Source organism: Gekko japonicus, unplaced genomic scaffold (genome assembly GCF_001447785.1).
Source record: "Gekko japonicus isolate JY-2015 unplaced genomic scaffold, Gekko_japonicus_V1.1 scaffold28, whole genome shotgun sequence".
Taxonomy (NCBI): Eukaryota; Metazoa; Chordata; class Lepidosauria; order Squamata; family Gekkonidae; genus Gekko; species Gekko japonicus.
Genome location: NW_015177010.1, coordinates 2,143,779 through 2,170,518, shown reverse-complemented (window position 1 = coordinate 2,170,518; position 26,740 = coordinate 2,143,779). Strand labels below are relative to the sequence as shown.

Here is a 26,740-nt window from a genome sequence, read left to right as displayed (position 1 = left end):
TTGAGAAAAAATAATGAAAAAACAAATATTATTTTAACCTCTTCATACTGAGTTTCTTATGCTTTTCTTCAGGTAAATTTCACATACCAGTTTCTGAGAAAGAAATTTTATATCTTTAGCCAGTTCATGTATGATGAACACATCAAATCCCGACTGATCAAAGATATCAGATTCTTCAGAGAAGTTAAGGATCAAAATGATCACAAGGTACGATGTCATATGTGGAGTCTTCACAGGTTCATAATAACCACCACCACCACCCCATTCCTTTTTCCATTCAACATTTCATTCTGATGGGGGAATGGTCTGCATGTGAAGGCTGGGTCTATCGTATATCTTAAGCACAATAGCTAAATAGGACCTTCACATACAGAAACTGCACTTTAAGCATGTTTAGTGTGATACGGGAACTGATACAGGGGAGGGGTAGATATATCCCCTGGTGTGCAGAAGAAAAAAACTGAAGGGCAGGGAAGAGAAGTTAGGAGGATGACGGAGGGCTGAGGCAAATGTTGCATATTCCCCCTGAGGGATGATTCCTGAAGCATGCTTCATCTAGAATTAGTCAATTCTAAGGTGTGCTTGTGAATTAGTATCTGATACCCAACAGGGGCAGAAATATTCAGTGGCAAAAACTTGGTTAAGTACAGTTTCTGGTTCCCTCATACAAATGTACCAATGTTTATCCATTTTCACTTACCACCAGTACTTTTTTTCACAGTTCAATCTGAAGAACATTTTCATAAGAATAAACCCTATCATCTAGACCAGAATAGGATTCTGAATAGACCTGAGTAGGATTGCTTTCTAGGGTCCCGGTCACACGGGCAGGAAAATGCGGGGGGGAAACGTGGCTGTTAGCCCCGGGGCTAAAAACCGCGCGGTTGCTTGATCAGACCTACCGATCGAGGTCCCGTGGAGGTCCCGTGGTAGGGGGGAGGTGCCGATCACTCCACTGTCCTGCGGCGCGGCAAAGAAGCGAGGCGCGGGGCAAACGGGTTGGTTGTTTTTTTATTTAAACTCAAATGTTTGCATGCTCCCTTGGGTGCATGTGCGCATCTGTGGAGACTTTGAAAAAAAAAATTTCCGAGGGGACATGTGCGGGCACCGGAACTACCTCCGGAAACACGATCAGACGCCCGCCCTTGCCCCGCGGTTTCAGGAAACTAGTACCTCCGAGGTACTAGTTTTTTACTGCGCGTCTTCTGCGGGAAGCCTCGGTTGCGCCACGGGAGCCCGACGCTTCCCAGATGTGCCGGTGAGATCACGCCCGGAAACTCCACCTATCTTCCATCCCTCTAGCGTGCCTAATGCTCCGTGTGACCACAGCCTCAGTTATTTTGGAAGAAGGGCCATGACTCGGAGGTGGAGCACCTGCTGTTTTTGCAGGACATCCATCCTATGTTCAGCGCCTGGTATCTACAGTCAAGGGAATGTCAGGTGACGAGAAGTGGGGAAGATCTTTCTCTGCTTGAGGACCCATTGCTAGTGAGAGTAGTTAATAGTTAGACCTACTGATGATCTGACTGGGTATAGAGCAGTTTTGTAGGTTTGTTCATTTGAAGTTTTCCATTGTGTAGCTAAGATTACCAATAAATTCTTAGTTGATGTTTTATCATTTGGTCTAACCAAGCATATGATAAAGCTTAGTAGAATTAAAAGCTAGTCCAACTGTAGTATCTAAGTGTAACATATAAAATATATTCAGAACCAGCATCCACTACAGGGTACTTCCATCACAGATGCAGAAAAGCTACTTTTAAAAGGTGACATTTCACATTAAAATTCATACTTAATATCTGACTTCCCATGTAGGATAGCATTGGGCTGTGTTTGCACTTAGTGCCTTCTGAAAGAGGAAGCCAGTAATAGGGAAAGAGACCTGTAGCTGCTGATCTCATTTTTATAATTTTAAAAGGCAGTGAGGTGTACAATTAAGTTTTCTGAAAGTCTTTGTATGATAAGGGATGTTATAAGAATATGGTCATCACCAGACTGATATATAGTTTATAGAGGAAAGATGCATCTTTAAGTTTGTATGACACTGTAAGTAATATAGAAAAAAATAATGTGGGGAAACAAAAATGGAACTGATATTAAGTACATGAAGGCCAGCATTTGTTATTTATTTATATCAAAATAATTTCTCTAGTACCCTTTTGAGAGAGCAGAAAAGTTCAACCGGGGGATCAGAAAGCTTGGAATTACACCTGATGGACAAAGTTACCTTGACCAGTTCAGGCAATTAATAAGCCAAATAGGTATGAAAGTATATCGAAAAACATTAACTTTATGTTTTTTTTCTTTTTAAGCTTCAAAATTTAATTTCTTATATTGTTGTGCCAAAGTTAATTCTAATTCCAGTGGGAGAGTTAAGAAGCTCAATTAATGGAATTTCTGAATGCTTGATTTTCAGAATGCTTGCTTTTAGCTAATTTTTATCCGCACTTACCAGCCTAAAATATTGTACTTGAAAGACCAAGAGACAAGCACATTGGCTGGATTATGCTTGTGTCTGTGATAGCATAAGTATGTTAATCTTTATATTCTCATGCCGCCTACAAAATATCATACTTGCTATTGCCTGCATATTTTTTACTATGTATGAAGTGTCTATTTCAAGGTTAAATTTTATTGATTAGGAGAGCACAGCTTTATTAGATGTCCCCAGCATCTACAAGTAATTTGTCATTTGGATTCTAATTGCTTGGCTACTTCTCTCTCTCTCTCTCTCTCTCTCTCTCTCTCTCTCTCTCTCTCTCTCTCTCTCTCTCTCTCTCAATTCACTTGTCTAATTTTCTTTTTCTTTTTTAAAGGGAATGCTATGGGCTATGTACGAATGATAAGATCAGGTGGACTTCACTGTTGTAGCAGTGCGATCAGGTATATATCAAATGGATTTCTGCTTCCTACATTGTGTTGCAGATGTTTTATATAAATGCTCTTTTCAACATGATATTTGACCTTTTGTAAAATGTGGATTCTTTTGTAAGGAGCAATATGACAGCAGGAAGGAGGGGCTCAACCCGGGGTCAGTATTGGGAAATGCAGGGGAGTGTTTTTTGATAGAACGCTGAGGAGCTTTGTTCCCCCCCCCCCCCGTACAGCGTTCTTATAGATGACGTCTGCACATTTTCTAATGTATATCTCCAAATATGACACACAATAGCATTTATTTTTAATAAAGCCAAAATTCTTAGGAGATTGCAAGAGGGCACAGTTCCTTCTTGAAATATTAAGACAAACAGCATGGACATAATCTCTGTCTCCATGGAATAACTGTGCAGTCATTTTAGCATTGTGTGTGGCTGCACACTCTGAAGTCATGAAGGGCTTTCATCTTCTGTGAGTGAAAGGATTTCTGCCGAGGGATTTCTGCCCTCCATCCCCTTTTGCTACCCCACCAAAATACAGCTCCTAGGATTCTCCTGTCCCACAAGTTACTAGTCTGTATGCTACCACTGTGTCAACAATATTTTAAACTTTTATCCAGCTGAAGAGGTGCTTAAGTTGGTGGAAGGTGCCTTATGCTGAAGGAAGACTTCATCAAATCTTGTTGAGCAGAGTGGTAAGATACAGACCAGTGTTAAAGACCATTTTTGTTTACTCAGGTCAGGTTAGAAAGCTAATTTGAGGAATTCACGTGCCAGAATTAAGAAAGGCAATGCTAGCCCAGTGGGGGAATATTACAGAAAGCTGTAAGAAACATTGCTGGTAGTTCCATAGTAGACTATGAGCAAGAGGGTGAGGAGATGGAAACAGAAACAAAGCGATATAAGAAGTAAGAAGACTATATTGGTTTTATAAGCATGTTATGATACATAATTGTTAGTGAACTTGATGTGAAATTCGTAGGTTTGTTCCCGATCTTGAAGACATTGTTAACTTTGAAGAACTTGTGAAAGAAGAAGGCCTCTCAGAAGAAACACAAAAAGCAGCCAGGTAGCTTAGCTTGATGCAACTACAAACAGTCTCCCAAACGTTTATTCTTCTCTGCCCCATTCTTTTAAAAAAAGAAAAAGCTAAAAAAAAATGTGATGCTGCATAGGTTAGAACATAAAGGGCTTTGGGGAGGAGAATTCAATTATATATTATGGCAATGCAAGTATATTTGTGATCCATTCATTTTTATTGGTAACATCTGTTATTTTACTGTTGCCCTTTACTAATAAGAAAGTATTGTCAGTCACTTTTGTGACTTGTACTGGGTTTGTCGGAGGGAAGGCAGCATGGTATTGCCCAATCTTGTCATATCTTGGAAGGGTCATTATTTGGATGGGAGACCACCATGGAAGATTCTGCAGAGGAAGGCAATGGCCCTTTGCTTCTTGCTTGCCTTGAAAGCTCCTTGCTGGTGTCACCATAAGTTGGTTGTGACTTGACATCACATTACACACACGCACACGCACACAGAGAGAGAGAGAGTTTGTACTAGAACTGTAGAGATATGGAAAGTTAAACGTGAAGTTCTAATATAAACCTTGGAGGGGAGGTTGTTCAGTGATTGTTTAAATGTATCTTGGAGCAACTGTCTGAATTTTACTTGCTGGCAAAAAAATTTCTGAGGCACAGATAACTAGGATATTAATTGTTGAAGTATTGATTGCAAAAATTTCCCGTTGGACTTCATGTATACCTTTATTTCACAGGCAACTGGATTTTGTACTTGGTGATCTTACACGTAACTCTGCTGAAGGCACAGAGTACTTCAAAATGCTTGTGGATGTGTTTGCTCCTGAATTTCGCAGTCCAAAGAACATGCATCTGCGTAATTTTTATATAATTGTTCCCCCGCTGGTTAGTTATTTCCTTGCTAGATTTATTACATGACAGAAATAGTCAATGTATACCTTCAGAGTGTGATTGTTGAAACAACTAGAATCTTAAAAGGTTGTTTTAATTTTACACATCAAGGCTTCAGTCCTGTGCGTATTTATTTGGAAATAAATTCTGTTTAAATCAATGGGGCTGTCTTCCAAGTACTCATATGTATAGAATCAGGCTGTGTAAATACATTAGATATTCCTCTGCTACTTGATCTGGGCTATGGGCATCTATCTCTATGACGATTGTATTCACAGGAGTAATGTAGCATCGCTCTGTCGGAGAGCACATATATAAGAACATAAGAGCGCTGCTGGATCAGGCCAATAGTACCTCTAGTACAGCATCCTGTCTTTGGAGGGTCAACAACAGGGCATAGAGTTTAAAAAAACAACAACACAGGGCATAGAGGTTGAGGCCTTCCCCTGATGTTGCCCCCTGGCTCTGGGATTCAGAGGCTTAGTGCCTCTGAAAGTGGAGGTTCCCCTTAGCCACCATGGCTAGTGGCCATTGATAGACTTATCCTCCACAAATCTATCTAATCCCCTTTAAAAGCTGCTTATTCCTGTGGCCATCACTACCTCCTCTGGCAGCGAATTCCACATTTTAATCCCTCTCGGCACAAAGAAGTATTTCCTTTTGTCCATCCTGAACCTACTGCCCTTCAGCTTCATTGGATGCCCTCAAGTTCTAGCATTTGGGGATAGGAAGAAAAATTCCATTTGTCATGAATAATTTTATAAACCTCTGTCATTGCCTCCCCCCCCCTCTTTTCTAAACTGAAAAGTCCCAGACTCTTCAGCCTTTCCTCATCTTGGCTGCCCTCCTCTGTACTCTTTCCAGCTCTGCAATGTCCTTTTTGAGATGTGGTGACCAGAGCTGTATGTTGCATCTAGAGACCCCCGTCTTAGTGCTCAACTTGCCTCATAGAAAGAAACTAGCAAGGCTGACTGAGAACTGAGAGACTGCTGCCATGCACAACTGGCTAAGTGAAATGCTGGTATGGCTATTTCTTGCATAAGAAATATATTTAAAAATCTCAGCCAAGATTCTCCAGGAAGAAGAGAAATTCAAAAGGCTCTTAACACCACCAAAGATACATTTACAATTGGAACTGGTCTGATGCATGAAGCCTTCCTGGATGTTGGCTTGTCTTTTGTTCTTTGCTGTTCCCAAATGGCATGAACTCTTTGTTTCAGGCCCTCAACTTCATAGAACACTCAATCAGTTGCAAGGAGAAACTGAATAAAAAGAACAAAGTTGGTGCAGCCTTCACGGATGATGGTTTTGCCATGGGTGAGTTTAGGAACATGGTTCATCCTTCCTGAACACTTTTTAAAAAAACAACACACACACCCCCAAGTCACAGATGTTCCCCAGTGTTATATTCTTTAAAAGATAGCTTGGATTATAATTCTACAAAAACCTGAGGCTTTAAAAGGGAGGTACCATACCTCATTTGTAGAGTGCATGGTTACATATGCATAGTGTCCTAAGTTCTCTAATGAAAGGATCTTTTGGTACCAGAGCTGGGAAAACTTCTGTCTCAGAGCATGTAGAGCCCCTGCCAATCAGAATAAACAGTTCTGGTCTGAACTGGTGTAAGGCAGCTTCATATGTGATCATATGTCGAGGGTGATACTTTCTGAGTGCGACTTAAGTGTGTACAGCATGCATTTGGTATACTGGGTGTTTCTTTCCTGACTATCCCAATGCAAAAGCCCTACATCTGCTCACTTGATGGAAGATGAGAGAATTTATTTGGGGGAGTTGGATCTTTAACTATATCTGAGTTATGGAGTACTGAGGGTGGTACAAAAGAATTTTTTTCACCATGAGTAGAATCCAGCAGAGAATTTCAACAAATGGAAGGGAGGGACTGACACCGATTCCCTGACCCATGCTGTTCCTGGTGCCCCCCCCACTACTACAAGTACTACTACTACTACCTGGTGGTCCCCTGTGTCCCAGAAGCAATGTTTAGAGGAATATTTTGGGCTGCAGCAAAAATCCTCCGATGGATCCAACCCCATGTCATCACCGCAGCTGTTTCCCTAGCAGACACTGCTTCCACCGGGATTCTGATTATATCCCCAAGTACAGTACTTGGGTTCTGTTGAAGCTTTGAAAAAAGCAGATGTTGCACAGATGGCGTTTCTGTTACTTGTGTTGTAGTGAAGCTTAAAAACTGCACCTGGTTGCTGGGCAGCCCAATCCTGAGGGTAGTTGTGAAGGTGGTGGCCAACTGCTGACGTAATAGCGGTGGTGCTGGTCAGATCCATAAGGACATTCTGGGGGGTGAGGGGGCTGCATGGCAAGGACCACATAGTGAGTATGCTGGAGTCTGTTGCAACCCCAACAACACCCACCAATTAGGCAGTGGTGCCAAATGATGTCCCTCTGAGTGATACGTACAGGCGCAGGCAACCACTGCCTGGTGCTGCTGCTACTACCGCTAGATGCCACTCCCTCCCCCCATGAAACACCAGAGAACAGGGGGGGAACCTGCCCCCACCCTTGCTAGAGCAGGCACATCTCTCTTCAGCCCAACCCCACCCTGCTTCCCGTGTGAGCTACACACAGCAGCCAGCAGAGTGCGTGAGTGGGAAAGAGATGGGGACTGCAGAAGGGAGGCCATGTCAGGATGTTGCAGTTTTCTGCAATATATCTGATGAGATGAAAGCGTGATCTCATGTCAGTAAATGACATCTTATCCCAGCATGAGCTTCCCTGAGTCAGATCACTCCCCCCCACACACAGATGTGAATCTGTGCAACGTATATTAACATTCTAATGTATTTGTTTAGTGCATGTCTTGACCAAGTGGACTTTTTAACTCTTGCAGGAGTAGCTTACATTCTGAAGCTTTTGGATCAGTATCAAGAATTTGACTCCCTCCACTGGTTCCAGTCTGTCCGAGAGAAGTACGTGAAAGAGATCAGAGCCGTAGCAAAGCAACAGAACGTTCAGTCGAGTAGTCAGGATGAAAAGCTGCTACAGACAATGAATCTTACTCACAAGCGACTGGATGTTTGTTTGCAGGTATCAGTTACTGTCACTTGCATGATTTTAGAAAACCCTTACTATTGCCAGCCTGTAATTATCTAAAGCGTTCAGTAGACTTCCGAGGTATATTGGAAGAATCCTTCCTGTAAAAGCTTGAATTGCCTCCATCTTGGGGCATCCATTATCTGCACCCACCAATTTAACCTGCTCTGTGCTTGGGTGTATGAAGGCAGGAATTAAGGCACGTGAATGGAAGCAGCCAGAGCTACCCCTTTTTGAGGAAGAGGGGCAGCTGTTTTGTGTGGTGAGGGATAGGGATACTGCGAATTTTGTTGCACATGTGTTCAGTGGTCGAACTTAGCATGCCCAAAGGTGGCAGTCAGATGCAAGCCAATCACGCGGTGTGTTCAGTTTGTGACAAGCAGCAATGAATGCCTGCTGTACCAGTTTAATTGGTGTAATGTTTGGTCTCCTTTTGTGACCCCTTGGTGTGTAACACCTGTATTGGGCCCTCTCTGAAATGACCTGTATTATCCTGGCTCCTTCCTTAGTTTTCCTGAATGATTTTTGCTGCCATCAAAGCCTTCTTAGTTTAACTCAAAGAACATATATTTGGTAGAATAGTCAGTGCATGGGGGGTGGCTGTGAGGTAAAAGGAGATTGTTTATTCTGTGTTAAAACAGCTGTTTTTATTTAAATGAAATTATAGTTTATTAAGAAGTACAGAAGTTTAATGGTTTTATTGTGGTTCAGGGGCATATGGTTACATTAAGGCTACTAACTTCCTGCTTGCAAGTCAGGTGCAGGTTGGTTTCTTTTAAATTTTTGAAGTTTTATTGAGCAAATTCCATTAAAATACATTCAGAACATTAATACACGGATTAATAATTATGCTACAATTGAAGTGATCTAAAATATAAACATGACAGTTGGAGAGAGTATAATTATAGGTATCACTTGGAATCAGACTGAGCATGGAAGAAATTATAAAAGAACATAACCTGTCAGCCAGAACATTAAGTATTTGATGCAATATAATATATTGGTGTTGCACCTCAGGAATATAAGGGATCCATGTAAGTAGACAATAGGGAAATAATCATTTTTCCCTTCAGCAGTATTTTGAGATGAATAGCCCCAAAGATGTTTCAGAATGGGAGCCATTTTTCACTTAAGTCAACCCTTATTATATCACCATTGGCTCTGAATACGCTGTGTTACCTTGTCTAAAATACAGTATTCCCATAGTTTAGCATGCCAATGTTGGGCAATAAGGCTTTTTGCTACAGCTAGCATTATTAAATTAAGTTCTTTGCAAGCTCTTGGTAATTTTCTAGTGTCCCAGAGATTAAGTACAGCTGCGAAGGTTAAGGGGACCTCGTGTCCTGTATATAGTTTGATATGTGACAATATTTGGACCCAGAAGCTTTGAATAATTTTGCACGTCCACCAGCAGTGTAAGAAAGTCCCATTTTCCCCACAGAATTTCCAACATGTGGATGTCTCAGAAGGTGTGACATGAGATATTGTGACTTGTCTTAAGTACCACCATGAGAGAATCTTATAAGTTAGTAGTTGGATATTAAAACATCAGCATGTCAAAACAGGGGAGTTCCATATTTACTCCATTGTGTGTCTGACAGTACAATTTGGAGATCTTTGTGCCATGGTAATGAAGCAGCACTAAATTGTTTGGTGCAGTCAAGATATTGTAGACCCTTGAGGTGAGACCTTTAGTGTGTAAATTTTTATTCACCAGCAGTTTTTCAAATTCTGTTAATGATGTTTTTAGGCTATGTGAGGAGTCTAATGAGTTAAGAGAGGACAGAAGATTTTTTAAAAGTATGTTTTTACTGAATAAACTTCGTTCTTGTTAACTTTTTAAAAAGAGGCCATCTTGTGCTTGTAAGTTTTACCTTAGTTATCAATCCAGGCTTGATCTCATTTTTGAAATGTCTTTTTCTTCTCTATACAGTGTCTCATTTATAGGATATACCAAGTGTACTTTATCATTTGATAGTAATATATCAATCAATAGTAATATAAGTAATTGGGGAGTTTCTGGTGTTCAAGTACTTCAAACAGATACTTTAAATACTCTCGTTCTTTGGCACATTAACACCTGCTAAGGATATCTTTCTTTCCTGATTTTCTACCCCATAGGAATTTGAATTGCTCTATTTCTCACTAAGCAGTGCAAGAATCTTTTTCAGAGCAGATAAAACTGCAGCAGAAGAGAATCAAGAAAAAAAAGAGAGAGAAGGTTAGTGAAAAGTATTGCAGCTTCTAAGGAACCATGGTATCAGCACTGTTGTTTTCAAAAATTATGAAATTGTGGGGTGTTCTTGCTCTTATGAAAACAGTATTTGAGTCTTCTACATCCCATTTCAATTACTAGTTTAGAGTAACGCTTCAAAGTTCTGTGACAGAATCCAGCCATGATGTATAACAGCATGACAGCTTTCAGATGGGGAAAACTGATGAAGACTGAAAAAAGTCAGCTACTTGACTAAGGAAGTCATCCAGTGGCTGGGAAATATTCCATTGAAACCAAAGGCAGTTGCTTTCAAATGGAAAGCACCGCAGACTATTGTCTGCAAAATTCAACTTGGTCACCTGGGGATGAGGCAGATGATAGCTGATTTTTTTGGTAGATTCATTCCAACTTAATGAGAAATAGTGGACATCCTTTTTAAAAAATTATTTATTTTATTAAATTTATGAATCGCCTACCCTGTAAGCAGGCTCTGGGTGATTTACAACCTTAAAACATTTAAAATACAATTAACATATAATTAAAATTATCACAGTAGAACAGTAAATTATAATTTAAAACCATTCCAGATGGCATAATAGTCCTCCTTTGCTGGCCACACCACTGTCCCGCAGGACAGGGTATGTGGGGGCCATAGAAGAAAAAGAGAGGGTTATTAATGGCCACTGCTGATGCACTCACTGGCACCCCTGTGGTGCTTTGTTGAAACAATCGCTCAGTGGAACTGGTGATATAATGTGTATACTGAAACCTAGATCAAAATGGGAATCCTTGACAGGCAGTGGAGCAACCGGTAGTGGCCATTTGTTGCAGGTGTCCAAGTACTAGATGGATTGTCACGTGAAGGTTCTATAGTCTGTACAGTATATCTTAATCAGGTTCTTTTGAGAGAGTTGTGAATGTTAACAGTCACCTGATTATTATGGCATTTGTATAAGAGTTAAGACTCCTGTAAACATAACAGTACAGAGTTTTTCAGAGGCTTTTACCCCCTTTTCTCTTGTAGAAGAATCAGCAAAAACAAGCAACGGAGACCTGGCTAACTCTTCTTCTGCAGATCCTGTTGTGAAATGAGAGCTCTGGTATGCATTTATTTACATGGTGGTGATATATGGCACCAGGCGTTCCCCCTAAACTAGGATTACCAGATGCCCTTTTTTTAGAAGACATGTCTTCTTTTTTTGGTGTCCATCTCTTTTGAGCTCTTTTTAAAAAAATGGAAGGAAATGTCTTCTTTTTGGGTTGGAACGCTATGGATATTGCTAGTTAGTAGTAATGATAGTAGGGGTATTTAAAATGAGGTTTGTCATAGTGATCACTTCTTTGAAGTATGTCCTCTTTTTTACTTTTCAAACTATGGTAACCCTACCTAAACAGTAACTACATTCAGGTTTAGAAACAGGAAGTGGGGACCCATGAGGACTCCCAAGAGAGCTAACTAAGAGAAAACTGTGTGGAAAAGGATGCTACAGTAGCAAAGGCTAAATGGTAGAAACTACAGAAGCTCAATTTACTAGAATTTTACAAAAATGCAAGAAATTACAATTCAGCAGGTGAACTCAAAAAACCAACAGGTAAGTATAATATATCAATACAACAAGTTGGACTCAATATAAATAATTCAAGGTAAGTTCAATAGGTATATTCAGTAATCCAATAAGTAAGTATAAATACAAAAAATTAACAGGTACATTCAGTAATCCAACAGGTAAGTATGATGCAGTAATCCAGCAGGTAAGTATAATGTCCAATAAGTAAGTATAAATACAAAAAATCAATTAAACAGGTACATTCAGTAATCCAACAGCTAAGGCTCAAAACTTCGTTTCAGAAGTCTTCCTCAGTAGAGACTGATACTAATATTACAGAAGAGAATTATTCAAAAAGTTCTGAGGTAGATATAATCAAAACAGCTTTCCTAGTTCGATACAGCTGTTGAATTCTATGAGATATAAATCATAATAGCCATAAATAAGCTATTGAATTTACCTTGAATTATTTATATTGAGTTCACCTGCTGTATTTCTATATTATACTTACCTGTTGGTTTTTTGAGTTCACCTGCTGAATTGTAATTTCTTGCATTTTTGTAAAATTCTAGTAAATCGAGCTTTTGTAGTTTCTACCATTTAGCCTTTGCTACTGTAGCGTCCTTTTCCACACAGTTTTCTCTTAGTTACCTTTACTGTGTGAATCCCAAGAGAGAACATAACAAATTCACCCATTATTGCCCCCCTGCCCTTGCTGTGTCTGTTCTTTTCCTTCCTTTGGCTGGCTGTTGCTGTCCTCACATTTGCTGACAGTGTCAGCTAGCTGCCATGTTTTGCTTGTTTCCCTCCCGGTTCCCGCTTGCTCGCAGCTCAGCCGCTTGCAGTAAACATTGCTTGGGAGACCGTGGGAGCCAGCTCTGCGAGACTGTGTTATCTGTCAAGCCTTGTGAGGAAGGGAGGGCTTGCGTTCCACCTCGGGTGTGAATCTTACTGCTCTCATGAGACCCTGCGAGTCTCCTGCTCATTATGTAATCTCCCGCTGGGAGAATTCTTGCCTGCGCGCTCGGAGTTCATTTGCTTAGCCATTTGCCTCGTCCTGCTATATGTAGGGATGTTTCCGCCCCATAGTCATTCCTAACAATAATCCTGTGGATATGGTACCAGTTTTGTACTCTAATAAAGCATAACGCTTCTTAGGAAACGTGTGTGGAGAGTTACTTGCTGTGGAACCTGACAGACAGGCTATTTTAGTTTCTCTCTGCTCGGTCCTACTCCAGTCTCCCCTCCCCGTGGTGGTTCTTCTGTCACACTGTTTCCCATTCTGCAGGGTCCTGCTGCTCTTTGTTTCTTCCTAAATCCTGTTTCCTTTACTTCCACTTCTGACTTGGTCACCTCCCCATTATATCTGACTTTTGTTTTTAACTGCCCTCCCATGATGGTCAAGCAACATTAAAACTGTTCTTTTTTTTCAGAATGTCAATATGTGTGCAGACATTGCTCCTTTTGGGGGGGATTACACCCATTTATTTTTGTTAAACCTTTTATTATTTTTGTTTGTTTTAGTTGTTTTCTGTTGCATTGATGGTATCATGTTTGCAAACTTGATTGCTGTGCAGTGCTGTGACATTCCAGTCACTGCACGATCACTGATTGGCTGGGATGATGCCTATGAAAAATCTAGAAAGGAAGCAGCAGCAGTTGCTAGGTTACAAAAGGGCACAGAATTAACAGGACTTTAAAGTAACTGCTATAACACTCATAAGTGGATGTTAGGGGGAAAATGTCTGCTGCACTGAGATTGTCAGTTAAAAATGACACTCTGAACTGGCAAATATTTGGTACAACCCTACAAAAATGTAGCAAACTGTTAAGGGAACTGTTGTTCTTTACAATTTGTAGATGTGTTTCCCATCATTTTATAGCAGAGGAAGTTGATGTGAACAGTAAGAACAATGATTACTTCTATAAGAATTTGATCAATATGTTCAGATCTAAATATACATAGAACAGTCAGTGTGAGTGGTTAGAGTGGGAGACTGAGATTTAGATCCCCCATCTACCAGGAAACTTCTGGTTGACCTTGGGCTAGTCAAATACACTCAGCACAATATTCCTCACAGAGTGTTTGGATGAAATGGAGGAATGGAGAAAGAACTATGTTCATCATCTGGAGTTTTTTTGCAGGATAAAAATGTACAGGCAGGAGAGAAGGTATAAAATATATCTTTGATTTGCATTTCTTGCTCTGTTGCACAGATCTAAAGCAGTGATGGTTTGTTGAAATTGATGGGACCAAACTGGCATGGAATTTTTCACCCTCTGAAAGTGACCCAGCAGCACCATCCAAGCGTACAATGATCCTGAGTTGCTCAGTTCAGATTTGCGTTTCATCATCCTGTCTGTTCAAGTGGCCCTTGAGGGTGCTCATTTGTGATTTTTTTTTAACGTGCTGTTTAACTTCATAACTTTGTTTCTGAATGCTGTTGAGAGATGAAATCAACATAGCTGGCATTGCTGTTTATTCCCCCCCCCCCCATATTCACTTATGTCCTAGCTTAAATGTCTTCTGTCATAGACTGCTGGAATCCAGACAAGCTGCCAGCCTAGGTCAGCCTCAGTCCTGCAGAGACTGATGCTACATTCCTGTTTCACTCTTTGGCTTCTAAATGGAGAGAAGCCTTAGTGTTATAAGTGTATCATATGGCCTTAAATGCAGAGTCCTAAGCAAACTAATATGGTCTTGATGATACAGTCTTAAAAATAAACATCTTTAGTCTTCAGCTAAGATTAAATTCATGCATATGCACTGTTTCTGTGAATATATACATATGTACATTCTGTTCTCTTTGTGAATATAAGATGGTAGTCATTGCGCTCCGAACTTCTCTAAATGTAGTATATAACCAACAGGAGAAGTTTCTTCCGATATAACCAATTAATAGGAGAGCCATTTCTAGTTTACATTCCCGCAGCTGCTAGTGGTAACATTCCTACTAGTGCCATGCTGTGGGATCTATAGAAGAACCCTTTTTATTTCATGGGGCTTCAGGCAGACAGTTGTTGTATCTGTGGTGTGCGACTGATCTGGGGGGGGGGGACTGTCTGCAGCCATTTAGTGTAAATGATAAAAGCCAGCATATTAAGATGATGTGGCAGAACTGTTCTCCCTTTGCCCCTCTCCTGTCTGTTTTCAGGCATGAAAGCACCAACTACAGTCATTTCCTGTGGGGGTTTATAGAGGCAGAAATGAAGGGAAACTCCCCCCACATCCAGACTTTATGCACTGTTGACTTCTTCTTGCCAGTTTTTTTGTGTGGCATATATAACAAAACATGAATCTACAAGCCCAGAAGTCCAAGTGGAAGAGGATTAAACCTAGGAGGGGTGTCGTTGGCTTTTCTAGCTTAGCAGCGGTGGGAAGGGGGTCGAAATAACAAAGCCACCAAAGCACTTTGACTGTACACTTCTATGCTCAAACTTCTGACCAAAATGCAGCTTTTGAGGTCCTGCTGCATGTTGTCATGGAGGTAAAATTGACCAGTTCACCTGATCAGTGGTTATGTTCAAATTCTCAGGAATGAAGGGGACCAAATATAACACCTTATTCTAACTCATTTCATTAAAAGGTATTTTGTTACCTCACTGTTCTTTTTCCTGTTAAATACTCTGTATGTAATGTTAATAAATGTAATGTTAGAAGCTGGACTTACTTTGGTTTTTGTGTAGTCATGGTCTGATGCTGGTTTGTAGTTTCTGAATGCTGTACTGATAGACAGGACCCTCCTACAACACAGAGGAATGGATCCCGCAGAAGAGATCACAGAAACAGTTGGAGTAGGGATGTGCACAGACCTAAACCCTGAGCTAAAATCCGGGCTGAACTTTGCCTTTTTTGAAGCTCGACAGACTGACTCGAAGGTCATGTTCCCCCCCCCCCCCGAGTGCGCAAACTTCTCCTGCCTAGCTCAGAAGCATTTGGGCACTTTTGTCAGAGAAACTCCACCCCTGCAATTTTGCATGGAAAAGTGGGTGGGAATTTCCATCCGTCGAGGGACCAATATCTAGCATCTGAGGCTGACGGGCATCTCTGATTCACAATCACAGATGTCCATCCTTCTCCCTTGGAATGGTGTGTGTGTGTGTATTCCCAGGTGGTGTGTGACTATTGTTTGTTTCATGTTGGGTTCTCTGAAGCTAGTGCTCCTTTTGTGCATGGAAAAATCTCATGGTGGGCTGGAGTGGGGGGGGGAGATTTACTGGGGTTGCAGGATGGGTGGGTGGAGAAACCTGCTGGATCTCCTGGCGATGATATAAACTGGCAGACAAAAAGCCTCATCCCGTGTCTTTTTCTTGCCCGCTTTCCAGCACCACAATGCCTTTTCCTGTCCCATCTCTTTTCTTTGATGCAAGGGGTGGGAAACGTGGGTTGAACTGGTTTGCTTTTACAGTGTGTTTTTTGTTTGACTTAGGGGTTGCCAGTTTCTTTGGCAAATCAAACACCCGAGTTCCTCCCACCCCCCATGGGTTCTGCAAGTGGCTCCTTGCTCTGCCTGCTGGGGGGGTAATGTACTAAAAGGAACAGGATTGCCCATTGGAAATAATGGGAGCCAAATGCCAATTGACTTGCATGGGCTCTATTGAAATACATTACAGCACAAGATGAGTTGGAAAGAAAATTCCATTAAGGTCTCTGGGCCCAAATAGAGTACTCTGGGACTGGAATGACAGTCCCGGAGGTGGGGGGATGCAGGAGTGTTATGGGACTAGAATGACAAGCTCCAGTGTGGAATGACAGCCCCTGGGAGCAATGCTCCCTCTAACCTGTGGAGTCTTGTGAACAAAAATTCTACTTTGTGAGCTACTGGCATTAAAGTTCTGAGGGAGCAATTTGGCTACTGCATAAATTAGCTTGCTCTGAAGCCATATTTCCTGAGCTAAGACAAAAATGTGTGAGCCAGAGGCAAAAAACTGTGAGCTAGCTCACAGTAACTCAACTTAGAGGGAACACTGCCTCGGAGTAGCAAAAACTTTGGGACTGGAATGGCAGGCCCCAGGGTGGTATGACAGACCCTGGAGGTAGCAGACATGTTCTGGGACTGGAATAACAGGCCTCAGTTGCTGGTGGGTGGAGGGTGGGACCTGGGGAGGGAGCACCCCCCACCCCCTGTGGGTGTTCCCCAGGCCCTGGGCAGGGGTTTTGGCCCTGCCCGGTTGTCATGTTGCTGGTGAATGGAGGACGGGACTTAGAGAGTGCCACCCATCCCCATGTAGGTGTTCCCTGGGCCCCGGACAGGATGGGGGGGGGTTGGCCCTGCCTCGATATCACATTGCCGGTGGGTGGAGGGGTGGGCCCAGGAAGAAAGCACCCAGGCAGGAGGGTCCGCCCTGCCTGGATATCACATGGTTGGTGGGTGAGGCCTGGGGAGACAGCACCCCTCCCGTGCAGCTGTTCCTCGGGCCCCAGGGAGGGCAGGAGGGTCAGCCCTGCCCGGTTGTCACGTTGCCAGTGGGTGGAGAGTGGGCCTGGGGAGAGAGCACCACCTGCCCCTGTGCAGGTGTTCCCTAGGCCCCAGGCTGGGTGGGAGGTTCTGCCCTGGTTGGCGATCCTATTGCCGTTTAAGGGTAAATGGGAAAGAGCACCACCCATCCTTGTCACCTTCCTGGGCAGGGTGGGAGGCTGGGTCCCAACCAGTTCTCATGTCAAAAGGGCTGGGTGGTTGGCCCCCGGAAGACAGAGGCACTCACAACCATGCAGGTGGTCGCAGGGAGGTCCTCTGGGAGTTGGGTGCCTGTAGCTGAACCAGTTCTGCTCTGGACTGTCTGAAACCATCACTGGACAAGTCCTCCAGAAGCAGTTTCCTGAGGGTACTGGTCTTGGGGGTCCACTACTCAGACCTCCCCAGACCTGACAGGCACATGTTGTGTGGGGCATGTGGAGGGCCACCCCAAGGACCAGCTGTGCAAGTTGGAGGCCTCTAGCTCACCTGGGTCAGTTTTGGTTGCTCCCAAACCAACGAAGGGGACATTCCATTGAAAAGCATAGTCTCTTTGGGGGTCTATAGCTTAGCCCCCCAAAGTTCAAGAGGGACCAAACTTGGTGGGAACATTGAGGACAGTGAGTTTGAATTATGCTGAGAATTTGGTCCCCTGGGACCCCTCGAGGGTCTTTTTTGCATCCATACCGGTCCGCGAACTGGTTTGAGAACTGGTCCGGGAATTGAGTCAGTTCGATCCGGGGCAAAATCTTGAAAGTGCCCATCCCTAGTTGGCAGCAAGGTTCCCTCTAAACTCCAGTGTTGTGAGCAAAAATTCTACCTCATGAGCAAAAAAAGCTAGTAGCATTAAAATTGTGAACAAGTCTACATTTGACTACTGCATAAAATATTTTTAGAAGATTATTTCCATAACTTTGTAAAAATCTCAGAATGAATTATTTTAAACTATGTTTTAAGAATAACTTAAACATTATAAGAGAAAACAGAAAAGTCAAATTTCAGAAAAGTCTCCCAATCCTAAGAGAGGAGTTTTGGGCTGCTTAGAGGAAGAACTACTCCACTGTATGTACTCAGAGATATCTAGAACAGAGTGCCAGGATTACTGTATTCTGGAGAGCGACTTAGAAACTGTTATTTTTCATATGCCACACTGTTCCTATGGTGTTCTTGCTCCAAGAAATTGAGCCATCGTCTTGCAGTTGAAAGGGCAAACAGTTCAAAGTTATACAATCTAGTATATTTGCTTATATTAGGAGAGAGGCTGCCTGGATTATGGGAAGTAGCAGGCAGAAGGTTGAAATTTCTGTTTTTTTACATTGATGATAATCTCTCCTTATATATAATTGAGTAAGACGCAAACTCACGCAGGGGAGAGAAAATGCGCCCCCACAGTGTTTGGCCGGCTGAACTGTCCGTCAAAGGCTTACACAGGCTCCATTGGCCATGTCGTGTGAGTCCCACTCCGACGCAGCTTCACGCAGCAGAGAGCACATGTTCTGCTCCCCCTCCCCCCAATCGCCCTGGAGCTCCAGGCTTCCCGGCCACGGAGGACGAGCCGCCGCCCGGGAGACGTCGGCAGCCGCGGGGGTGGAGGCAGCGTCTTAGGCAGCAGGAGGATTCCCGAGGCGCCAACGTGCGCTGTTCGCCCTGGCCTTTTCTTTGCTACTCGAAGGGGGCGGTAAGCAGGCGAGGGCTCTCCTCCAGCACAGGCACACGGATGCCTTCCGTCCCTTCGCCCGCCGATGCGCCTGCCAGCCTCTCATGTCTCCCCAGGCTCTGGACGTTGGCTCGGAGAGCCGTGCAGGAACTGGCGGAAAATGCCCGCGGCGCTCGCAGGCCTCCAGCCGGCCAGCGCCACAATGGGAGGCGGCAGCGGGGAGGGACGAGGGGCGGCAGGCGACTTTCCCCGTAACGGGGGTCGCCGCCCGGGTCGAGGCACTGCTCGCCTATCTGGCGGGCCAGACGGCGAGAAGCACCGGTGCCTGGAGCCGAGGCCGCCTGGGTAAGAGGGGGGAGGGGGAGGAGGCGAGGGGGGTGTGCTCCTGCCCTGCCGAACAGATGGGGCCAGCGTTCTCCCTCCCCTCTTCCTTCCTTCACCCACCCACCCTACCTGTCTAGCCGGCCCGTTGTCTACCTCCTCAACGGGCTTTGCTCCCTAGTACAGGTATAAGACAAGGATGGACTCTGAAGCAAAGTATTTTGTAGTTGATACAAACCTGACAATACTTTGCTTGGTTATCCGTTTCATTTAGCCTTAAGTAGATCATATGAGTGCAAATAATTCATTGGTCATATCATAGACTGGAAGTGTTTTACACATAAAGGTACCTTGTAGCAAAGCTGGACCACTGTTCCCTAGTAGGGGTTTCTTATAGCTTTGCTTCCTGAGATTTTAAAAAGAGAATGCAGGACATTAAGCTTGTACCTTAACCACTACATTACAGGCCCAACAATGTTTGTCAAAGATCACTAAACTTTTGGTTTAAAAAACATCCCCTTTTTTCAAAGCACTTGTCCAAAAAGTCTTAGAAGAGCATTTGTTTCCAGACTTCATACCATACTGTGTGCCAGTTGTAGGCACTCTAGACTGAAATGGTTCTGCTTGTGCTTCAGAGGCCAATGTCAAACATTCACACACCCCAACATAGTTAAATAAGATTTTAATCTAGCATTATTGCTATAAACATTTGTATTGCAAGATGTAGACTTTGCTTTAACATTAAAACGTTTACTTATAAAATACCCACAAAGAAAATAATCTTCTTTGTTAGATCCAGCTCTGTTCTTGCATGTTACTTGCATTTAAAAATGACTAGAATTTTTGTTGTTTTGGTACTTCCCAATTCTGTGCTGATCCATGAGCATCATTAAATTGCACACGAGATTATACTTAACAGTTTTGTCTTCTGAAGAAACAGGTTTCCCTGGGCCTTGCTTTGCCACTAAAGTGCAGAGATGCTATTTTCTGCAACTTGCTTGAAGGCCCCTTTCAGGTTAAATTGGGGGAGGAATATTTATTTAATTACTTAACCCCCTTCTGGTTCTGACAGGATGTTTGCTGCCATTTCCCCCACACACACAGCTGGGGAGCAAGTACCAAAGCCTGTACACAGGCAATGCACAGCATCTGGCCCACTTGCTAACTTTCTGGGCTCAGATGCCTACTTCACTTAATGTACAAATATGGTCCACACAAAAATGGTAGGCACTTAGAATAATATTAAAAGCTTGCTCCAGCTACAGTATAAAAATAGATATTAATAGGAAAAAAGTGTTTATCAAATGGTTTTGTAAACAGCCTAGCACAAAATAGTGTTATACTTTTAAAAGTACACGAGAGCCTAAAACAACTTCACATGGAATTAAGCAGTGCCTTTCTTTTGAACTGTTAAGATACAGGACTAGACTGTGGGGAAAAAAGATTTCATTGAGCTGTGTGTATTCCAGGTATGTTACTGAGGGCAGCATCTGGTCTTTCGAGACCCTCCAATCTCTTTCCAGTGTGGGTAAGAAGATGAAATTGAACAGTTGGCTGCAATGCTTGGTTAAATCTTAAGAAACCATGGGGGCAGGGGGGGTGAAGCTTGATCCTCCCCTGACCACCATAAGCAGAAATTTACATTTACATAACTTACACAGATTGCAAAATTATGCTGTCTGAATACAATCAATTCAAGGAGTGCACATAGTCCTGATTACAGTAGGAAACTCAAAGTAGCTGGACTTTATGGTCTGATTCCTAAGGAAATAACACAGGGGAGCAAAGGTGGCTCAGCATCTCAAGAACAGCCCCACTGTGTATGTATGTTTTGCATTAAAAACGTTGCTGGTAGGCCACCAAGCTTTCCTAAATGCTAGCAGCAGGTGACTTGGTGCTGATTGCTGTAAGAACTTCAAAGATTGTCACCACACCAAGAATCCATGCCCAGTTCTCCTCCTATTCTATCACCAAGAAGAACCCACTCACAATGGATCATAACTGAGAGCACAGAATTTGACCTATTATGTGCAACATCAAATCCTCTAGATTATGCTTCAGACTCTTCCTGTCCATCTCCATGCACACCAGCATCTTCTTCCAACTGGTCATTCAGTAGCATGAATTTTCCATCATTGGTCAAGGGCATGGATGACATTAACTGAGCTAGTGCTTCTGGATCCTAAATGGGAGATAACACAATAAAACAGTAATGGAATGAAGTTAGTGAACACAATGGAATTTCAGTCAATAACATTATGGACTGTGTATTTTAAAAATAATACTAATTCATGCTGCTATAATGTGTTAAAATATGACATACAAACCAGGTAAATCAGCAAAAATGGAGACAATACAGGTTGTATCACACTATCATCTTTCAAAACTAGGGATGGGCACGAACTGAATTACGAACCAAATTTCGTAACAATCCGGGCAGGTTCGTGCGTTCATGGACCAAGATCCGTGCAATCGCACTGTTCACAAACTGTCCACAAACCGCCATGGTTTTTGTGGTAGTTTTTTTAGTTCCTAAGAGGGCTTGTGGGCAGACATGCTGGCCCCCAAGGCAATGGTCAGGAACCCTTTAGTGCAACTTGCCAGTGAGCTCAGAAGGTATTTAAATGGCTTCTGACTTCATTTGCGAGAGCCGCTGTGGCTTCTGCAGAGAGAGAGAAAAACACTGCTGAACTGCAAGCCAGCTCAACAATGCCTTTGACTCCACCCCCCACCCCCCTGGAAGCGTCCATTAGATGCAAGCCAGTTCAGCAATCCCTTTTGTTCCCCCCTGCTTGGAAACTGCGCAAATCTTGTGGAGGTTCGCAAACTAGGGTTCGTGAGACCTGACGAACCTCCATTTTCCCAGTTCATGCCCATCTGCTATCTTTCAACTCAATTCCCATTGTATGCTTGTCCTGTTTGACATAATAGATATGGTGCAGGAGAAACATAAGTGAAATTTTGGGTAATTTTCAAAGCCTGGACTTCTGATACAAAAAGGAGCTTCTGCTCATGCAAGTGATATCCTCTCACCCCTCAGTGCAGTCCCTGAGGATTAATCGATTTTAAGAACAGCTTTGGAGGTGGCATAGAGGGGTGCAAAAAGGAAGATAAAGTAGGAAAGCCCAATTGTGTGAGTAGAACTCCTCTCATGCATCACTGGATCCCATCCAGCAGGAAGACATAGTATCTCTAGGTTCCAACCAAGATGGTATTTGTGAATTATCTCTCCTGTTCTTAGTGCTTCCTGATTAACTATGCTCTAGTAAGCAAACATCCACAAAATTCTAGCTGCTGAATCCGCAGGACATCTTTGCATTTCCAAAGGCCAAGTTGATGTAAACGTGGAGGTGTTTGTGCAACTATTCTTACTCCAGAGAGAAACACTGGGAATGGATTACCAGTGAATAATGTTGGAAGGGAAAAAATCCAGTCAGATTTAGCTTCTAAAGAACTACCCTACTTTTATCCATTTTTCCCGTTATCATCTCCCCACCCCTAAATTCTGACTCACTCCACAGAGATCACTTGATACAGTCCTATGTTGTTCCCAAGTTTATTTTGTTATTTGTTCTTATTTAGATATTTATATCGCACTTTTCTCCTCAATGGGGATCTAAAGCAGCTCACATCAGTCGCTTCTCTTCCATTTTACCCTTATAACAACCCTGTAAGGTAGGTTAGGCTGAGGTAAGAATGATTGGCCCAAGGCCACCAGTTCCCAAGGCAGAGTGGGGGTTCAAGCCTGGGCTCCCAGATCCTAGTTCAACACTCCAACCACTCTACAACGCTGGCTTAATTAAGGGCTACCGAGTTCAGAGGGAGCTAACTACATATATGCTTGTAGTTTCTGCTGAAATCAGTGAAACTAAAAAAGATGTTCCCTATTATTGGTTCATACCCAGAGCGTGTACAACATCTGGGCATGGATCCTATGTCAGCGCTGGCTCTTTGGCTTTGAAACGGAGATGAGCACCGCAACCCTAGAGTCGGATTCGACTGGCTTTCGAGCAAGGGAACCTTTACCTTTATAATCTAGGGAATCTGATTCATCCCTAGATCAAACTGACATAGTATCAGAGTGAACAAGAACTGTTTGGACTAGAGATCTTGTCGCAACAATAAGTCCTCAAAGCTACAGCCCTGGCCCAAAACTGGAGATAAAGGGGCATGGAATTAACTAGAGTATACGTTACCTTACGAGCCTCAATGATCTCCTTTCCGAGGCTTATTGCATAGCAAATCTGCAGCAGAAGAAAAAATTGCCTTAGGATAACTTGCAAGAATGTCTTCCCTGTCCACAGTCTTATGGACAACTGCTCAAACACATTCAGACAAGATTCAGTCTTAGGACAGTTTCTGAAACTTTGCTCTGTGACCCCAGGATCAGGGTGGGTAATAGTACTCAGCAACAACAACAAAAAGAAGAGAAGCTCTAATAACTCCTTTACATTGTCCTATTCTCTTGTGATACTCTTCCCCACCCCACACTGCCAATCATGTAACAGCTGGTTTGTATGCTTACAAAGGAAAGAAGCAGGAGACATTCTCAAACACTATACTAAGTAGGCTGTAGGACAGAGGTAGACAATGATGACCTATAGCCCAAGGTCCTCAATTTCTCACCTCTGGTTACAAATTTACAGTGGGAGAGAGGGCCACAACTGGGTCTCTGCCCCCTTCTGCAGGCTCTCAACAGCAGGCAGAGACCTAGAGGTGGACTTCCAGCGGAATGAGTTGCCTCCCTTTTCTGTAGAACCTTTGCAAACATTTGCCAACCATGCATACAATGGAACATACAGCACAAGAGGATAATTTTTACTTCCAGGCCTTGGACAGAAACCAACTGGTACACAAGTACTATTTTCCAGGTGGGTTCTACAAAGTTGAAGGTTGTTTTAGGCCACTCTTTCAGAACCTTACTCCTCAGAACTGGAGTATAGTCTTCAAATGGCAAATTTTCAGGTTGAGGGGGCTATAAAATCAAGGTAACTGCTAAGAAAATCAATCTTGGAACTTGTACGTCAGCAAATCTGGGCAAGGTAAATGTTTATCACAACTCACTACATTCCTACAGATGATGAAAACTGGAACTTTTTGTTTTAAAATGCATTAAGAGCAAAGCCATCTCCAGACCTTTTCGCCTTCTGTGTTGCTCTCAAAGACATATGCGCTCTTGGAATCTTCACCTGGAGACTCAGCATCACAAACCACAAACCCAAGAAGCCTCTTGTTATCTTGATGGGCAGCAAACTGTGTCACACTGGCAAGTTCAAACTGGAAAAGCAGGTTTGAGAATTTAGATGAGTAGCTGCTTATCCCACAAGGAAGCTTTTACAAAATGGCATGGTTGCAGTATTAATAGTGTGAGGACGAATATACTTACACTTGTCCTTGTAACCTGGGTTTGAGGATCTATTAATCTGCAGGTAGAATAAATGTTTAAGAAAGAAAAAAGAATTCAGGTTAGGTTTTTCCCATGATTTAATAGCATAGAAAGAACAGAGGTGGTGATCAGGTGAGTTAATCTTGGTAAGCAATTGTGCTGTAGAGTTTTCAATGCAATCATAAACAGAGTTATACCTTCTAAGTACGGATTTGGAAGGTTGTAACTCTAAGATTGCACTGTTGTTGGGTTGGTTTGTTGTAGTTGTGTGTGCGTGTGCCTGGAGGCCCTGGCGACCTCTGGCGACTCCTACTGGGGCATGGAGGATGTTCAGAGAAGTGGCACTGGCTTAATAGCCTGCCTCTATTTCCCGGCCCTGGTATTCTCTGGAGGTCTCCCATCCAAATACTTGCCAGGGTTGGCCCTGCTTAGCTTCGGAGATCTGATGAGACTGGCCTTGCCTGAGCTATCCAGGTCAGGGCCTGTTGTTTTTTACTGTAGCTCTTCTGTTATATGCTTGGCATATCTTAAAGCACCCTGCCTTGAGCCTGATGAGAGAGAAACCTCTTATACATAAATAGTCATGCTGCCTCAAGTTAAGTTGTGACTTCCTTACTGAAACCAAGGAACGTTTCTTATGGACGGCTTCAAAAGGGAATTAGATAAGCATGTGGAGCAGAGGTCCATCCGTGGCTATTAGCCACAAGGTATAGATAGGGGCTCTGGGGCAAGTGATGCTCTGTCTTCTTGGTGCTGGGGGGGGGGGTCAACAGTGGGATGGATTCTAATGTCCTGGCCCCACTGGTGGACCTCCTGATGGCACTGGTATTTCTGGCCACTGTGTGACAGAGTGTTGGACTGGATGGGCCTTTGGCCTGATCCAACATTGGCATCTCTTATGTTCTTATGTTCTTATGGGTCTACTTGTGACAGAAGTAGTCAAGTTACTTTCAATGTGATTTTAGTCATGACTAGGTTGGATCTAGGTCAGAGCCAGAAACTGGATCTCCAGACTGCTTGTACCAGCCCATAAACTCTCTTGTATATTTTAATAGAGGAAATGTCCATGTAAATGTGGAGGATCTGCATGCACAGTGGATCTGCTATTTCTATTTGTGGACTGCGGCCAGACACAGTGGATTTCTCATTCAATGGAAGCCATGTAAGCAAAGTGTGACACTTTTCTACTGCAGCCCTGGATAAGGCTATGACCTAACCAGGCCCTTTTATAATACTGCTGTCCCCTCTACCATTTCATCCTCATCAAAAACCCTATGAGGTAGGCTAGGCTGAGTGTGTGTGACTGGCCAAAGGTCACTAGAGAGCTTCCCCTGTCAGAGCCCCTGTCAGAGCCAAATTTGAATCTTGGTCTCCCATATCATAGCCCAACAGTCTAGCTAAATATCACCTCAAAATATTATTGACAGGTTGGATTAAGAGAGGGAGCAAAGAGAAAGAAAGGACAAGAGCCACCTTGAACTTACTTCAGATCATGGCTGGTGACCAAGAGGTGGGATTCTGTCGTACGGAAGATGTTGTGAATGGCTCGAGCTGCCAGCACCTGCCTCATGGCTTCATAGATCACTTCCACTGTTTGATCAGATCTGACGGCCATAGACCCTAGAAAGCGAACTACGAACATCTGCTGCAAGAGTGAATCTGGAAAAAGAAAATAAAGGAAGGAGCATCTTTCCCCCATGTCGATTTCCATTTCCCTCTCCAAGACAACAGCTTCGGCATTCTGTTATCAGAAAACTCTTTTCTTCAGTGTAAGTGACCGCTGGGCCACTTGGCACATGGCAGCGTTGACAAGGATGTGTGAATGCATTCTCACATATCTTACAAAGACACCTTTCACTTCACGTCAGACAGTGCTTTTCATTATTAAAACACTTTTTTTCACAGTTCAAATTAAAATACATATTGCATCGCTAGGGCAAAAGAACCAACCCCACCCCAATTAAAAAACACACAAAATAAATCCAAAAGGGGTAAGAGACACTGCAGCCAGCATTGATTAAAATGAAACCAACAGCAGCTTATTTAACATTAGGGTTGCCAAGTCTATCTTTGCCAGGAGCAAGGGGGTCCCGGCCGGCGTCTTGTGCGTGTGCGTGCGCTGCACGCACGTCACCCGGAAGTGACAGAAGGACGCCAGGCATGCTGGGAGCGGGGCCACGGCCATACAAGGGAAAACCATAGAGTTTTCCCTTGTATGGCCGTGGCCCCGCCCCCAGCGTGCCCGGCGTGCCTGCGTCACTTCCGGGTGACGCACACGTTGGGGTG

The 26,740-nt window shown here is 43.3% G+C and overlaps 2 protein-coding genes across 3 annotated transcripts in view; one reads left to right on the top strand and one right to left on the bottom strand.

Moving 5' to 3' along the window:
* The window catches only part of KIAA1033 (KIAA1033 ortholog), a 51,960-nt gene extending 37,703 nt beyond the window's left edge, over window positions 1-14,257 (top strand). The window contains exons 25-34 of the mRNA XM_015427560.1: window positions 73-207; window positions 2,153-2,261; window positions 2,817-2,883; window positions 3,856-3,942; window positions 4,650-4,797; window positions 6,024-6,120; window positions 7,670-7,866; window positions 9,994-10,093; window positions 11,112-11,187; window positions 13,852-14,257. Of these exons, the coding sequence (XP_015283046.1) occupies window positions 73-207; window positions 2,153-2,261; window positions 2,817-2,883; window positions 3,856-3,942; window positions 4,650-4,797; window positions 6,024-6,120; window positions 7,670-7,866; window positions 9,994-10,093; window positions 11,112-11,179 (1,008 nt within the window). The 3' untranslated portion in view covers window positions 11,180-11,187; window positions 13,852-14,257. The remainder of the gene's footprint in view (window positions 1-72; window positions 208-2,152; window positions 2,262-2,816; window positions 2,884-3,855; window positions 3,943-4,649; window positions 4,798-6,023; window positions 6,121-7,669; window positions 7,867-9,993; window positions 10,094-11,111; window positions 11,188-13,851) is intronic.
* Window positions 14,258-19,792: 5,535 nt separating this feature from the next.
* APPL2 (adaptor protein, phosphotyrosine interaction, PH domain and leucine zipper containing 2) overlaps window positions 19,793-26,740 on the bottom strand; it is a 45,656-nt gene continuing 38,708 nt past the window's right edge. For both annotated transcript variants that reach the window (XM_015427561.1, XM_015427563.1), the window contains 5 exons: window positions 25,939-26,113; window positions 24,455-24,491; window positions 24,205-24,345; window positions 23,265-23,312; window positions 19,793-21,250 (listed from right to left, as the gene is read on the bottom strand). In XM_015427561.1, the coding sequence (XP_015283047.1) occupies window positions 21,119-21,250; window positions 23,265-23,312; window positions 24,205-24,345; window positions 24,455-24,491; window positions 25,939-26,113 (533 nt within the window). In that variant the 3' untranslated portion in view covers window positions 19,793-21,118. The remainder of the gene's footprint in view (window positions 21,251-23,264; window positions 23,313-24,204; window positions 24,346-24,454; window positions 24,492-25,938; window positions 26,114-26,740) is intronic.